This window comes from Spodoptera frugiperda, chromosome 22, assembly GCF_023101765.2.
Source record: "Spodoptera frugiperda isolate SF20-4 chromosome 22, AGI-APGP_CSIRO_Sfru_2.0, whole genome shotgun sequence".
Lineage (NCBI taxonomy): Eukaryota > Metazoa > Arthropoda > Insecta > Lepidoptera > Noctuidae > Spodoptera > Spodoptera frugiperda.
Genome location: NC_064233.1, coordinates 2,814,247 through 2,828,937, shown reverse-complemented (window position 1 = coordinate 2,828,937; position 14,691 = coordinate 2,814,247). Strand labels below are relative to the sequence as shown.

General features: G+C 37.5%; 1 protein-coding gene across 4 annotated transcripts in view; it reads right to left on the bottom strand.

The window, feature by feature from the left end:
- Positions 1 to 12,317, bottom strand: part of LOC118279757 (uncharacterized) — a 52,371-nt gene extending 40,054 nt beyond the window's left edge. For 2 of the 4 annotated variants that reach the window (XM_050702536.1, XM_050702537.1), the window contains exon 1: positions 12,146 to 12,317. Coding sequence is in view for 2 of the 4 variants with exons in the window: in XM_050702535.1 (XP_050558492.1) it covers positions 11,670 to 11,705 (36 nt within the window). In the remaining 2 variants the exon portion in view is untranslated. Of the gene's footprint in view, positions 1 to 11,669; positions 11,995 to 12,145 lie in introns of those variants that run through there. The other 2 variants (XM_050702535.1, XM_050702534.1) reach the window with 2 other exon arrangements.
- Positions 12,318 to 14,691: the final 2,374 nt, after the last annotated feature.

Genomic DNA, 14,691 nt, shown 5'->3' with positions numbered 1-14,691 from the left:
ACAACTCTTTGAGTTTGGGTGTCATGTGTGTGTGAACTTGTATGTTTGTAAACGCACCCACGACACAGGAGAAAATCCTAGTGTGGGGACGTTTTTTCACAAAAGCAGTCTGTCCCAAACAAAACATAAAAAACTAAATTACTTTTTTTTTCTTTTTTTTTTAGATAACTAAACCCCTTATTCTAATATAGGTACTGCTTTTTGTTTAAAGCAAGCCGTGGCAGCTTCCAAATAAGGCTACACCGTACAATGTTAAAATATGTTAAAAACCTATCATGTTGTATGCTTTGTTTCTCTGTCCCTATGTCCCTTTGTATGCTTTTTTAAAACAACACAACAGATTTTTTAATAGATATAGTGATTCAAGAGGAAGTGTTATATATGTATAATACATGCATAACATGTTACCATTGCACCCATGCGGAGCTAGGACGGGTCGTTAGTAAATACATAAGAGCTTGCATATAAATATAAACAATAGTTTGAAACGAGTATAACGTAACTCGAGTCGGCGACACGCGAGCCGCGACAACTGAAGCTATGAAATTGAGTACAATTGGCATTGAAAATATGCGATCTGCGCATTCCATGATAATTGTTAATGTTCAAACTAGCTCCGTTGGTATATTACGCCTTTTTATTACGTGAAGGAGTCGGCAGATGTGTACGTATTTTGTTTTGGGATAGATTGGTAAACAAGCTGGCGTATCACCGGCAAGCAATCGGCCATGGACACCCGCTACATCAGAGGAGTTACAAATGCGTTACCAGTCTTAGGTTATCCGGAGCTGCGGACTACCTAGCGGGTTTACCGGGGCTCCGGCTCGAAAAGCAGGAGAAGGAACGGGGTGGTTTTTAGTCAGTAAGAGTCTGACACTCCCTCTCGATATTTAACCTCGCCCAAGGAGAGAAGCCATTGGAAGATATTCCTCCTCAAAAAAAAAAGAGTTTTAGCTTATTTTTTTTACCACGGAAAATTATCCAATGACTCCTCGTGCCTTGGTAAGGTTTCGATCTGGTTAAACGTTAAACAGACTCGTAATAAGCCCTCAATGGATCATAAATTAACCTCTTCCCAATTAAACGGTCATATCACATAAAGCTTTTGAATTAAAATCATATAAACACAAAATTAATTTGCCAAATACACATAATATTATTCAATGTAACCCACTTCCCACCAGTTATGTTATGAGTGAAATTAATTATAATATTATTGTTGTTACACAGTGGACACCAATCACAATGCCAAAACATCGTAACAAACCGAGTAATAGACAAATCTACGAACTATCGTGATAATTACATCGTTCAAGTACTTATAATAAAATAAAAATTACATTATATATACTGGGCACAATTCCAGATTCCGTGCTACTAGTGAGAAATTTTCGAAAAGCCGAAAAAGCCCAGTAATCCTTTGCCCGACCCGGGAATCGAACCCAAGACCCCTTTGTCCGGCAGTCGCACTTGCGACCACTCGACCAACAAGACAATCTGAGACAAATTTTTATGGGACCAAATTTTAAGCGAATAAACATCGCCGTAATCGGTGTATGACATATAAGAAAAAAAAAACATACCGGCTGAATCGAGAACACTTCAGAACCCATCTTTTCAGGGAAGTCAGTTAAAAACCCGGACAAAACAAAACAAAAACAAAAAAACCGGACACTTCTTTACTGTTACGAAAGCCAGTAAAAAAGAACCGGCGAATATTAAACTACGGAATTAACTAACTTAACTAAACAAGGTTATCAAAGAAATATCCTCGAGAGATCCATTCGTTTAACCTCCGGCCGGCAGGCGACGCCACGTGCAACTCAATGCAAATAAATAAATAAATAATCAGTTTACCGAATAACATAAATAAAATTTACATAGAATTTGCGTGTCTAATTACATAATATCGCATAGCTCGTTCATTTAAATGGTTAGCGACGTTTAAATAGAAACATTTCGGCGCTGTTACCTTGTCCTAACTGTTTTACACGTGTTATATACAGCGTGTTTGATTTTTTAAGGGGGTGATTTGGGTTTGGGGGTCGTTTGGATAATTTTGATATTTTATTGTCATTTTCGTATTTCCCGAAGGAGTGGACAGACGTGGCAATTTAATGTTATATAAACAATATGTAACAAATGGGGTTATATGGGATACCGGGCACATTTGAAAGCTATACGATAATTCTTTTTTTTTATGGTAAACGAACCTGATGGTAAGCAATTTCCGCCGCTCATGGACACACGAAACACCAGAAGCGTTACAAACTTTGCCGGCCTTTTGAGGGTTAGGAATTTAAGGCTTGTTAGGGAATCGGGGATTGAGAACGAGGGTAATTGGGCCTCCAGTATCCTCACTCACACAACGCAAGCGTTGTTTCACGTTGGTTTTCTGTGAGGCCGTGGTATCACTCCGGTCGAACCGGCCCATAGTTCTCCCACACTTAAACTTGCGATCCGGTTATCAAAACTTCCTATAGTAATCTAGTTCACGATCTCCTTAACTAAAGAGATTTCATATTATGTAAATTGCAAATGTCCTTAAAATTAAGGAAATAGATTTTGGATTCCGTCCACACTGCTTAATGGCTTATTGGCGTATTAAGCTAATATACTGCTGGTTAACCTATTGCAGGTTCGAGGTTTTGAGCCCAAGGTTAGGCAATATATTAATTACTTTGTTTCTACCTAACTGTGTCAAGTTAAGCAAAAGAGGCTCGATTATTACATGAATGACAAAACGTCACTATCCTTCTCAGATCCTATCGAAGACTACATGTTGACGGTTAAAAGGAAATAGGGTATAAGCGACAACAATGAAATGTTCAGGAAGAATACTAGGTTTTTTTTTGCTAGGTTATAAACGCCAAAAATGTCATCGTAGAGGCCGTAGAGCCATGAGAGTAAGCGCATTCGAAAGAGCGAAAAAATTTACGTAGGATAGCATTATAAACTAATTTTTGTTTTTGAGGTGGGGAAATCATCCTATAGGTGTTTACCACACCAACCGAGCGATGGTCGATTGATACCATCGACCGATGGTAGAATGGATTAGTCGACGTCGATCGATAGTTTCTACCACACCAATCGATCGATAGCCGATAGATACCATCGATCGATGGTGGAATGGATTGGTCGATGTCGATCGATAGATTCCAGCCGGAATATAATTTTAAAATATGCAAGACATGGCCTTGGTCGAGTGGCCGTAAGTTGTAAGTGCGAATCAATTCAATCCGGATCAGGCCAAGTAGGTAGGTCATGGTATTTCCTATATGCTCTAAATATTTCTTTGCAATGGCCAACCCAAAGATTGTTTGGAAGAAATTACTTGCATTTAATGGGTCGTTGTTTGGCCGCTATCTCGCCTGATAAGCGACGATGCGGTCTACGATAGAGTACGTCTGCCCATAAGCAACGTATTCACTCGGGCCTTGAAGACACCCAGGTTATACCCATCAGGAAACAGACTCTGGCAAAGTGTTCCACTATCAGTGATAAGACCGTCTTTGTGCCCATTTATTTAATTATTTATAGTTTCTGTTTTTGTATTATTTTATTATTAATGGTGTACAATAAAGATTAATCTATCTATATAGAAATTTTTAGTAACAGTCCCTAATTTGGGAACAGTGTTGAAAAATACTTTCTGAGTACTACTTATTGGATTATACCGTATTATACATATATATTGTTTTAATGGAATAGTTGGCAAACGAGCAAACGAGTCACCTGATAGTAAGCGATCAGTGCTGCCCATGGACACCCGCAACACCAGAAGAGTCACAGGTGCTTTGCCGGCCTTTTAAAAAGGAGTATGTTCTTTTCTTGAAGGTCGTATCGGTTCGGAAATACCGCTGACGATATATTATTGTTAAAGACTATCCATAAAGTAGTAAAAAGTATTATCACATCGTTGCTTACCCTTTCGTGTCGCACTTTTAAAGATCAAAAAAGAAACGTCAATAAAGAAAGAAATAACTTACTCCAGTCAAAAAAACTCTGGTTAGTTAAAAGCTCAACGCGCGAACAGAACTGCAACGCGATAGATAAAGTGCAATGCTGCTGCACCCGCTGCACTGTACCGTCCCTCAATTAGTCACAAAGTGCAAATAATTAATTATATTCAAATATTATATACACGAGGAACAAAACGATATAATCTAGTGTTAAATATTTAATAAGGTTTAAAAATTATTAAGATCTCGCCTCCTTGACATTCAAGGTAAAACAATACACGTGTCGACAGTTATTTTAACTTTTAAATGCTTTTCAGCGATCCGCGGGCTGTTTGGTAAAACTGTAGCCTTTTACATTTTTGTTTTTGTCTTAAGAATTTTTGGTGGGGTATCCATTTATATTTGCTTGGAGAAATGAGGTCATTTTATGATTATTATTTTTTTTATTTAAGGGGGAAATCATCCACTGATCTCTCCCGCCTTGGGCGAGGCGAGAAGGAGTGTCAGACTCTTACTGACTAAAAACCACCCCGTTCCTACTTTTGCCCTTCGAGGCAGAGCCCTGGTAAACACCCGATAGGTAGTTCGCAGCTCCGGATATATTTGATGGCTAGAGATATAATTGTGAGTTAGTGATATAGGCTGTGGTTAAATTATAGATAAAGACAGATTCTGGAATGGTATTAGTATATTATGAGAATAGGCTTATTCTCACTTAAGAACCACGGATAGTTAAGAAAAATCGAAAAAAAAAGGAAATCGAGGTAGTAAGCGATGTTATATTTTGTTGAAAGGATTTTTTGGGACAAGCCAAGACAAGCAACGACCCTTAGTACCGCTGAAACTCCTGTGCACCAGGATCTACAGTAGATACAACCATGCAAACACCGGAACATTGAAGTCCGGCGCGTCCCAGGGCCAAGGAATATTAGTCGTCATGATTTATTTAAAAATAAAACTTTATATTATAAAAATATACTGAACCATTAGTATACGAATCTTAAAGACACTTGCCCAGATAATAACGCTTAATCCATAATAACCTCAAACAGATTCACAGTTGAAATAGATATTTGTGGATAAAAATCATATAAAAAAAAAAAACGCTGGGAAATCAAAATTTGATGCATATATTAATTAAACGACTTAATAGGAAGTGTGCATATAGTATATATATAAGAATATAATAAATCATTGAAAACTGATGACGTCCGAAATACTTTATCTAGTGTTCGAATAAAATACTTCCTAGTGTTGTCTAGTTATTTCTAATTGAATGACCCTAGGGTCAGTCAAGGTTCGCGCGACGATCTCCGGCCACCGTAAGTGCGGGTCTGCGGACGGCGAGCAAGGGTAGCTCGCCGCCCGACCAGATCCAGACCCGTGCGTACGGCGCGTCGCATTCCGCGCGCGCCTCAAGAAGCCATCAGACCACCACAGATGGGGCCCAGTAGGGCAGATGCCTGATCCGGAGCTGCGGACTACCTAGTGGGTTTACCGGGGCTCCGGCTCGAAAAGCAGCAGTAGGATCGGGGTGGTTTTTAGTCAGTAAGAGTCTGACACTCCCTCTCGCCTCACCCAAGGCGCACCCAGGGCTGCGAATTCTGGCGACCAATATTTTCTTGGATTTGGGATGATGATGTTGTATGTAAAACATATTTTAAAATAATTGACTGCCTCGTTGGTCAAGTGCGACTGCCGGATAAGGATTCTCGGGTTCGATTCCCGGGTCTGGTAAAGTATTACTGGGCTATTTTCGGTATTCCGAAAATTTCTCAGTAGTAGCACTGAGTCTGAAATTGTGCCTAGTATATGGCAATAAATAGGCTCACCCACTTTTACATGGGACGTATCGGTATAGCACAAATGGTGAAAAGTGGGTACATTGGATACATTGTATAGCCGCATTACATGCCGTAACGTGCACCTCTGCCTACCCCTTCCGGGACAAAAGGCGTGACGTTGCCTTTGGTATTGCTGGTGGTTGTGGTTTTTTCAATATTATTGCAATTGTGTGATCAATTGACTTTTATAAGCGGTCATTTTCGACCCCAGGTAAAAAAGGGACAACCTGTATCTACAAAGTATTGATTCAATAATAATTTCTCATAACTAGATCACAAGAGACTTGTTCAAACACAATGACTGCACGGTTGGTGCGTTGGCTGGGCAATTGATTGTCGCGCAACGCACGTAGTAACTCTTTGTGTGATCCACAAATTATTTATTGTTACGGGTCTGGACGTCATGTGCATATGAACTTGTATGTTTGTAAACGCACCGACGACATAGGAAAAAATCTTATATGTGGGGCAACGTTTAAAAAAAACCGAAATATAAACACTTAAAAATATAATAATTAACAAATTAAAAAAATACGACATAACAGACTTAAGATAAATCCTATAATAATTATGTTATCTAAACGACAGAACGTAGGCCAGTTTCAAAATGCTAAATGTATATTAAAATAGAACTAGAAAAAAACATTAATCTAAATAAATGCCTACAAAATCTATTTATATGAGTAGTTATTTGCGATGGAATGATAAAAACTTGAATATAACTTAATTTTAATAACATTTATTTTTAGTCTGCGAGTCTGTGAGTCTGTGTGTATATTTGTTACTCAATAACGTCAAAACGGCTGAAGTAGATTATAGTCTGGTAGTTGATCTACCAGAGATGTGCTATCTTATGTTGCTGTGGATGCGTTATGCGTGTCATGGATTGTGTTATAAGTCCCAAGTAATAGGGGGTGAGCCTATTGCCATATACTGGGCACAATTCCATACTCCGTGCTACCATTGAGAAATTTTCGAAAAAACCGAAAAAAGCTGCCTGAGCCGGGAATCAAGCCCGAAACGTTTTGACAGGCAGTCGCACTTGCGACCACTCGACCAAAGAGACAGTCACAGTATAACATTACGTCATGATGTGGTGCGAAGCTCCGACAATCTGGTTCAATTAGCGCGGCAGTCAACCTCAATAGCTGCTGAGTTACAACGCTAACTGCTAATGTAGGGGTCGCGGGATCATGTGCGGGCTGCGAAACTGTTTTGCTACTAGACGTGAGCCATGCTTCGGCACGAATGGGCCGGCTCGACCGGAGTGATACCACGGCCTCACAGATAACCGACGTGAAGCAACGGTTGTTGTGTTTCGTTGTGTAAGTGAGGTTACCGTAGGCCCAATTACCTCGCTCCCTAATTTTCCTAATCCCTGATTCCCCAAAAACCCTTAAATTCCTAGCACCAATTAGTTTTACATTGTTCTCACATAGTTGAAGCAATCGAAACAATGTAACCAAGAATTGTATTGTGAATCTGATTGAAAAAGAGTAATCTATGGAGTTTCTTGCTCGTTCTTCTCCATATGAATCTACACTTTGGAACGAGCAAATAGCTTCACTAGAGGACTGACCGACAGACAGACGTTATTAATATTATTATATTTGCTTTGACGTTCAAAAGTGCCTTCCGGATCTAGTTATTTGAAATAAATAAATTTTGACTTTGACTTTGACTTCAGCGACGATTAACGGAAGATTTTTAAATTACATTTAAATATTATATTGATATAGTATTGCTAGATTACTCAATATATTGAAATATGCCGACGTCACCTTAACAATGCGTTATCAAATGATTGCAACTTAATATTGTGATAAAATAGTTTACAGTCAAAAATGCCAGTAATACCTAGTTATTAAGTACTTAGATATTTTAATATGCTTAAGTCGACTGTATAATTTAAGTTTGGGAGAGCCATGCTTCGGCACGAATGGGCCGGCTCGACCGGAGTGATACCACGGCCTAACTGAAAACTGACGTGAAACAACGCTTGCGTTGTGTGTTCCCAATCCCCGATTTCCCAACAACCCTTAAATTCCTAACCCCAAAAGGCCGGCAACGAACTTTTAACGCCTCTGGTGTTTCGGGTGTCCATGGGCGGCGGCGATTGCTTACCATCAGATGATCCTTTCTTTCTTTGAAACTTTATAGTCTCAAATGGGTGATATTAATAAACGCCTTATTGCATAATCGAGGATCGATTTAATTTAAGTATAGTCATTGATCTTATCTGAAGATTCAGGATTGAATCGATAATTCGTTTCGGCCGGTAATCAATAATCCTACCACATGTTATGCCAATTGATTTCCGACATTAAGGAGGAGTATTCCGGCACTAAACATCCTATAATGTCGCACTCAGAGACATTTAATGATTACTTTGAACTTTTCCTTAGTGACGATTTTTAATAGAAAACAATTGCTAAGGACTGGGTTATGAAATTATGAGGACTGCACGGTTGGTGCGACGTGTAGCGGATACGATTCCCGCACGGAGCAACTTTACTCTTTGTGTGATCCACAAATTGTTGTTTCGGGTCTGGGTGTCAAGTGTATGTGAACTTGTATGTTTGTAAACGCACCCACGACCCAGGAGAAAATCCTAGTGTGGGGCAACGTTTTATAAAGAAAGAAACGTATTGGAACCCAAAAATAGGGGGCTCAAATGGGAATATTCCCCAAATTGCATTCTCACGTGGACATCACGTGTAGAACTGCATTCGAGGCGGAGTCTACGACGGGGCGGAACTATTGGCTGACATTTTGATATTTGAAAAACCAGAAATTGAAGTTTTGTGATCACGATTTTTTTAAAGAATCGTAAATCCAGTATTTTATAACTGCTTCAGGTTTTTTGCTTATGCTTATTAGCTCATGACGACACGTAATTACGTATATTCTTTCTAGTCATTGAGTGAAGAGAGAAAGAATTAGCTTCTGGACTATGAGGCTCCTCATTAGAGGGTCTTCCATAAAATACTCTGACGATACCTAAGTACGTGTCGCCTGGACAGTCTACGCTACATCCTTGTTGACTGGACAATATCTGCACTACACGAGCTGCTGTTTACATGTGAGCATTAGCTCATGACGATACCTAAGTACGTGTGTCGCCTGGACAGTCTACGCTACATCCTTGTTGACTGGACATCTACACTACATGAGCTGCTGTTTACATGTGAACATTAGCTCATGGCGATACCTAAGTACGTGTGTCGCCTGGACAGTCTACGCTACATCCTTGTTGACTGGACATCTACACTACATGAGCTGCTGTTTACATGTGAACATTAGCTCATGACGATACCTAAGTACGTGTGTCGCCTGGACAGTCTACGCTACATGCTTGTTGACTGGACAATCTCTGCACTACATGAGCTGCTGTTTACATGTGAACATTAGCTCATGACGATACCTAAGTACGTGTGTCGCCTGGACAGTCTACGCTACATGCTTGTTGACTGGTCATTCTCTGCACTACATGAGCTGCTGTTTACATGTGAACATTAGCTCATGACGATACCTAAGTACGTGTGTCGCCTGGACAGTCTACGCTACATCCATGTTGACTGGACAATCTCTGCACTACATGAGCTGCTGTTTACATGTGAACATTAGCTCATGACGATACCTAAGTACGTGTGTCGCCTGGACAGTCTACGCTACATGCTTGTTGACTGGACACTCTCTGCACTACATGAGCTGCTGTTTACATGTGAACATTAGCTCGTGGCGATACCTAAGTACGTGTGTCGCCGGGACAGTCTACGCTACATGCTTGTTGACTGGACAATCTCTGCACTACATGAGCTGCTGTTTACATGTGAACATTGGCTCATGACGATACCTAAGTACGCGTGTCGCCTGGACAGTGGACTATCTGATAGAATTAGATCGATCGTCGTGATTTAATTACATTATCACGTTTGATAAACACAACATTTAGGTGTCCGAGGTACAGGGAGATATCTTTTTTTTAATGTTGTCTCACACTAGGATTTCTTTGTGTCGTGTGTGCGTTTATAAATACATACTTTTTACGCCCAAACCCGGAAGAACAATTCATGGATCACAGTTCTCTTAGTACGAGTTTACTTTACGTTAAACGAAAACGAAACGAGATCGCGTTCGGCGCTCTGATTGGTTGGTTCATTCGCCCCGGCCAATCAGAGCGCCGACTGCACTCTCGGTTCGTTTCGTAGTTCGTTCGTCAACGTAAAGCAAACTCATACTAAGGGATCAGATCTGCGACCCATTGCACAGTAGCCAGTCAGCTCAATTCACTTAATCGTCTCGCCTTTTATCCCCGAAAGTTTAAGCAGAGATGTACATTACGGCGCGTACTGCCGCTGTGCAATGTACACCCATTTTTCATCATTTGTGTTATAAATCCCATGGGAGCCTATCGCCATATACCTACTGGGCACAATTCCAGTCTCTGTGCTACTACTGATAAATATCAAAAACCCTCAATAGCTCAATTCTATGCGGATAAAACCGCTGTTCAAAGCTATGTTAATATCATCCGGGATTAAACGTATTTTATGCATACTTCTTATATCTTAATTGACGCATTTACATAAAAAAAATTCGTCACAAATATGTCGTACGTGCGCACCAAACGATCAGTAGCCAATGTAAGAGATATGGAACCTTAACAGATTATAAAAATTACATAAACTATGTACAATCAATAGATTATTACATTTAAAAACAGTTTAACTAAAGATAACACATGTGATAACTATCTCAAAAGATAAATGTTTTATTTAAAATATTTCCAATCTTTGTTACATGGTTAGATTAAAAATTAACTGTTTTAATATAAGATAAAAGCTGTTATCAATGATAGATTGACAAATCAATGAGTTATTATTCACTAAGTAAGCTTTTTAACAAGAATAATTCTGTAAACACTGTCTTACTACAAAAGCCGTTTTCACCAACTTCAAAAAAGTAAGAAGTATTGTCTTTGGTTGTAGGTCTAAAAAAAATGTCTTTAAAAAAACAACCTTTATAATATTTAAAAAATAAATAGTAAATAAATTTATATTAATTTAATATTTATGTTATTAATAAATTCTCAAATATACAAGAAATATTTCGAGTAAATTATCATTCGAATTAAAAATTGAAAGATACATCGAACAGTGCACTAGAATCTAGAATCAATAAAAATTTGTGTCCATGATAAGATTAGGACTGTTTATGGATAATACCTAGCTTTTTAAGAACAACAGCATAGATTAGACTGCATAATGAACAAAGTCATAGGTTTTACATTAAATTCTAGCTTTTTACCAATTTTAATTAGCTTATCACTTCTTAAAACACCATTTGGAATGTCCTATTATATATTTATAAATGTGTATAAAAAATAAAGTGGCTTAAACAAGTATAATAAATAAAAATAAATGTTTAAAAATTTGCAAACACAAAACATTAAAATTACATTAAGTATTCTTGTTATCTTTTAGGCTGAAATGGTTATAATTATTATTATTAATTGGTTTAGTAACTAAAGCAGGCTAATGATTTACACCTCAATTTTAAACTACAATAGTTAAGATAAAAACAATCAATTTTCTATAACAAAAGAAATAAATAGTTAGGCCCCATTTTGTTTTGCAGATAAAAAATATCAAGTTGTTTACAAGGACAACTTTGAGACATTTATGGAGCCTTCTAGTCTACTGTATTGTTTTATTTATAATAACAGATAAAACTTAGTCTGATTTAACATAATCTTATAAGAATATTGATAACATGATCAGTATAATAATATTTATTTAGCATTTATTGTTGATCAGTTTTATTCAAAAAAATATTTAACAAAATAAAACACAAGACTCACCTGATAAAGAGCCCTGCATAGTATTTCTTGCACCATAGATGTGCAAAGGAATTTCGCGTACAGCCAAATATTTTTTTTTCACAAATAAATCCGAAGCCACAATCACTGATTACTATTTGAATGATAATAAAACTTTGCATACAGTTAATATGTATTATCAAGCAGTTTACACCCAATCAAGGGTTTAAATATGAAATTTGTACTAATATAGATAAAGAAACAATTACGTTTGATAAGTAACGATTACAGTATAGTTAGGCGTTTAATACTATACGCGAAAATGAATGTGGGCGACCGTCCTCCCGCTAATGTATGCGCCGTCGAGCGAATAGTAATAAAATTATACACGGCATAGCGTCGAATTACGCGTCTCCCGCTTTTAGTTAAAAGGTTAACAGCCAATTGACTACGGTTTTTTTTAATCAGTTAAAAATACAGGCACTAGTAGTGTAGCGAGGAGCTTGTGTCGTACTCACCGTCGCTAGCGGGTCGCATTCCACCTTTCCCGATGTGCGTGGGCTCTCATTTTCATCTTGTTCACGTAATACCACTTTACGAATATCTAATATTTTGGTATCAAAATGCAAGGAGGTATAAAAAACTAGGATGACCACTGTTACATTACAACTGTCAAAACTGAACTTCACTCGGGTACTTGTGCCAAGTGCCATAGACAAGGTTATGTTTTATAAATAGATTTTGGTTCCGCTACTCGATACTAGATGGCGTCCGGTAACGAAATTCCGCGAAAAATGTTTTGTTAGGAAGTATGGGAAAATTTTATATGGATTGATTAATGTAAACTTAAATTAATTAATAGGCTCTATATTATTTTATGCTGCAGAAATAATGACTATTCTACTAGAACAAATTGCATTGCCATATTTATTTCCAGTAGGTACTCTCATCCGTAGGTATTTAATAATATTCATCACATAAAATATGAATAATTTATACGTACCAATGTATTATTTATTGTGTTTATCGATATGAAAGATACTTTTTTCAAAAGAAAATTGAACAAAATCGCTATAATATCTGTAACACATTCGTTACTGCAGATTTAAACCCAATTCTAAGCAATTTATTTTTAATTAATCGTGATTGAAACTATTAGCCAATTTAATACATATATTAACTTTCTTTGGTATCAAAACTGTAGCTGTTTGGCATTAAATAAACAACTTTTAAATAGGTTTCCACTGATGTGTTTTGTCCTTAATTTTTTTATAGGTACAATCTAGCGAATTAGTAGACGGATCACCTGATGGTAAGCAATCGCCGCTGTCCGTGGACACCCGAAACACCAGAGGCGTTACAAGTGCGTTGTTGGCCTGTTGGGGGTTAGGAATTTAAGGGTTGTTGGGGAATCGGGGATTGGGAAGGGGGATAATTGGGCCTCCGGAAACCTCACGGTAAGTCGTAGGTAAGTAGGTATGGAAGTAAAGTTTTCGCTTGAATTCTGACAAACTTGAACCTTTTGAACCTGCAATATGCCACTCGCCCGCCAAACTTAGAAATTATGACAAACCCCACCTATACAGAGGCGGTTTATAGTCCAGCAGAGTACTGACACTCGCTGTTGGTTACCATGATAAGAAACAACCATTTTAGTATTCTTTTTTATCGATTTTCTTCAGTGAAGCGAAGTTTTTGTTTTATTTAAACAACAATTTGCGAATCACACAAAGAGTGAATGAACATTGTGCTAACCATGCAATAAAAAAAATACTCGATATCCCTGCTGTGCGATGCTACAAGTAAGTAAACAACCTTACACAATATTTATTTATGCCTATATTTATTTAAATATCCTAGGACCGTGTCAGATAACAAAAAATGGTATATTATAATATAGTTCTTAAGTTCTTTTTTTCTTTATAATGTGTCAATTAAGTTTTTATTTTATTATATCATAGATTTTCTTTAAATATATGAAATGTATCCGCTATAATGCTTTAGTTTAACAACTGTAATGTTATACTATATAACATACTTTAAATAAATAATGAGTATAGGCCTCCAATAAATTCTATTCATCTCTTTGATATGCTAATTGTATCTAGTTATACACATTGTACAATGTAAGAAACAAAACTATAATAGTTATAATTGCCGCATCGTAAATCTAAACGTCGGCCTCTGAAGATTACATTTAAATTAATTGACTCGCTTTCTAATTAAAGATTCGGATCACTGCGGCGTTGATTGGCAGCTTGTTAGATGTTCAGTGATTTAGGTAGTGTGTAGTGCCTAGGTAGTATATACTAAAATATACTTGTTTAATATACCTACATTTTTAAACTGACATGGCCACTAACACTATCATTAGAACTTAAGATGGGATAATATATTTGCCATGTTTTTTTATGTCTATGAGTTTCCAGAATCATGGGCGAACTGATCAGTTCATCCGTGATCATACTGATCAGTTATCCCGTCTTAATTTCTAATGATACTTGTTTAATACCTATGTAGTTATATGTATGTCGCAGCCAACGACGCAACCTTTTTTGTTGTTCAATTTAATGATTGATGATTTAGCTTTTAAGATTATTAATTTGAAATTTTATTTAAATTACTACGTTGAATTTGAAGTTTGAAATAAATAATTTTGACGTGTAGCGGGTTAGATTCCCGCACGAGCAAGTCTTTGTGTGATCTACAAACCACGTTTGTAAATGCATTCACGACACAGGAGAAAATCCTGTGGGCATTCAATAATTGTAGGACAACGTTTAAAAAAAAAAAGAAAGAAAAAGAAAGAATTTAATTGGCTCTTGATAATTATTTTAACAGCTGAATAATTACTTGTAGTTGACTAGTTTCAGCCCGCGGCTGCGCCCACGTTTCCATGAGATAAAAAGTAGGTAGTTAGCCTATAGTTTTTTTTGAGCGGGGAAAATCATCCAATGACTTCTCCCGCCTTGGGTGAGGCGGGAGGGAGTGTCACACTCTTACTTACTAAAAACCACCCCGTTCCTTCTCCTGCTTTGAGCCGGAGCCCCGGTAACCTTTTACG